Below are 1,967 nucleotides of genomic sequence, written 5' to 3'. Positions count from 1 at the left end.
AGAACATAGAAAGTGCTCTGTAAATATTGTTGAATAAATATTAGTCAGCAAGTAAAGCCAAAGTAATTTTCATGTTAGGTATGAGATACACATGTCCTTTCTATGAAAGTTAAGTGTCAAAACCAGTATTTTTATAAAATAACATTCTTGGATTGTTTTCTTTAGCCCTTTGGCTCGCTTGTTATTTCCACCAAAAGATGATCACACGTTAAGGTTCTTATATGATGACAACCAGCGTGTTGAGCCTGAATGGTATATTCCTATTATACCCATGGTGCTGATAAATGGTGCTGAAGGAATCGGTACTGGGTGGTCCTGCAAAATCCCCAACTTTGATGTTCGTGAAGTTGTAAATAACATCAGGCGTTTGATGGATGGAGAAGAACCTTTGCCAATGGTAACTATTCTGGGTTTCAACTGAGTGGACTGTACCATTAAAGAAGATGCAAATAAAGTCATGCACCACATAAGAACATTTTGGTTAACAAAGGTAGCTATACCATATAGCCTAGGTGTGTAGTAGACTGTGCCATCTAGGTTTGTGTAAGTACACTCTATGATGTTCTCACAATGATAAAATTGCCTAATGACACATTTCTCAGAACATATGCCCTTCATTAAGCAACGCATGACTGTATAAAATTTATTTCATACTTTATAACTGAACACTGTTGTGATTTCTGTCTCTAGTATCACATTTAGGAAACATTCTTTTTTAAAATGCCAATTTAGCTTCCAAGTTACAAGAACTTCAAGGGTACTATTGAAGAGCTGGCTCCAAATCAATACGTGATTAGTGGCGAAGTAGCTATTCTTAATTCCACAACCATTGAAATCTCAGAGCTTCCTATCAGAACATGGACCCAAGTAAGTAACTGTGGGCTTCTTTTTTAGTTTTGTGATCAGAGAAACACTTTTGTGCTGNCCAAGTAAGTAACTGTGGGCTTCTTTTTTAGTTTTGTGATCAGAGAAACACTTTTGTGCTGTTGACTACACAGGAGACTGTTTTAGAAACTTACAAAAGAATTATTTTTTTCTTTAGACATACAAAGAACAAGTTCTAGAATCGATGTTGAATGGCACTGAGAAGACACCTCCTCTCATAACAGACTATAGGGAATACCATACAGACACGACTGTGAAATTTGTTGTGAAGATGACTGAAGAAAAACTGGCAGAAGCAGAGAGAGTTGGACTACACAAAGTCTTCAAACTCCAAACTAGTCTCACATGTAACTCTATGGTATGTCTTGTGTGAGAGATACATGTTTCTATTTATATTCAATATTAAAATCAATTTTAAAAAGAATATCCTATTTATTATATTTTATAAAAGTTTACTTTAATAAAGTTTAGCCAATTTATTCTTGCCTCTAATCTTGTTTTCCTTTTCCAGGTGCTTTTTGACCATGTAGGCTGTTTAAAGAAATATGACACAGTGTTGGATATTCTAAGAGACTTCTTTGAACTCAGGCTTAAATATTATGGATTAAGAAAAGAATGGCTCTTAGGAATGCTTGGCGCTGAATCTGCTAAACTGAACAATCAGGCTCGCTTTATCTTAGAGAAAATAGATGGAAAAATAATCATTGGTATGTTTTTGGAATAATAACTACTAAAACTGCAGTTATGGCAAATGTTCTTTAAACATATTTGGTGAGAGTAATGTGGAGAGGGCAAAACTCATTTAGTTAACGTGGTTACTTATACAAGCATTTCTTTTAAATCCCTGATTAGGTATTTATAGTTTGAAAGAGATAGCTTTTCCTAGATTGAGCATCTTGAAAAATCATGATTTAGTTGACATTTAGACAGGAAGAGAATGGAGAGAGCTAGGGACCTTATATAAACTGATTGATCAAGATGAGAGATAATAAGTCTGATAGAAAAAAAAAAGCAGGAAGTGCCAGCCCGTGGCTCACTTGGGAGAGTGCAGTGCTGATAACACCAAGGCCATGGGTTCGGAT

The 1,967-nt window shown here is 35.3% G+C and overlaps 1 protein-coding gene across 1 annotated transcript in view; it reads left to right on the top strand.

Moving 5' to 3' along the window:
- The window catches only part of LOC103581425 (DNA topoisomerase 2-alpha), a 30,140-nt gene that overhangs the window by 17,932 nt on the left and 10,241 nt on the right, over nt 1–1,967 (top strand). The window contains exons 21-24 of the mRNA XM_008563259.1: nt 166–397; nt 733–867; nt 1,043–1,243; nt 1,397–1,592. Coding sequence (XP_008561481.1) covers nt 166–397; nt 733–867; nt 1,043–1,243; nt 1,397–1,592 — 764 coding nt within the window. The remainder of the gene's footprint in view (nt 1–165; nt 398–732; nt 868–1,042; nt 1,244–1,396; nt 1,593–1,967) is intronic.

This window comes from Galeopterus variegatus, unplaced genomic scaffold (assembly GCF_000696425.1).
Source record: "Galeopterus variegatus unplaced genomic scaffold, G_variegatus-3.0.2 Scaffold13021, whole genome shotgun sequence".
Lineage (NCBI taxonomy): Eukaryota > Metazoa > Chordata > Mammalia > Dermoptera > Cynocephalidae > Galeopterus > Galeopterus variegatus.
Note: the sequence above shows the minus strand (reverse complement) of the source record. Positions and strands in the feature narration are given on the sequence as shown.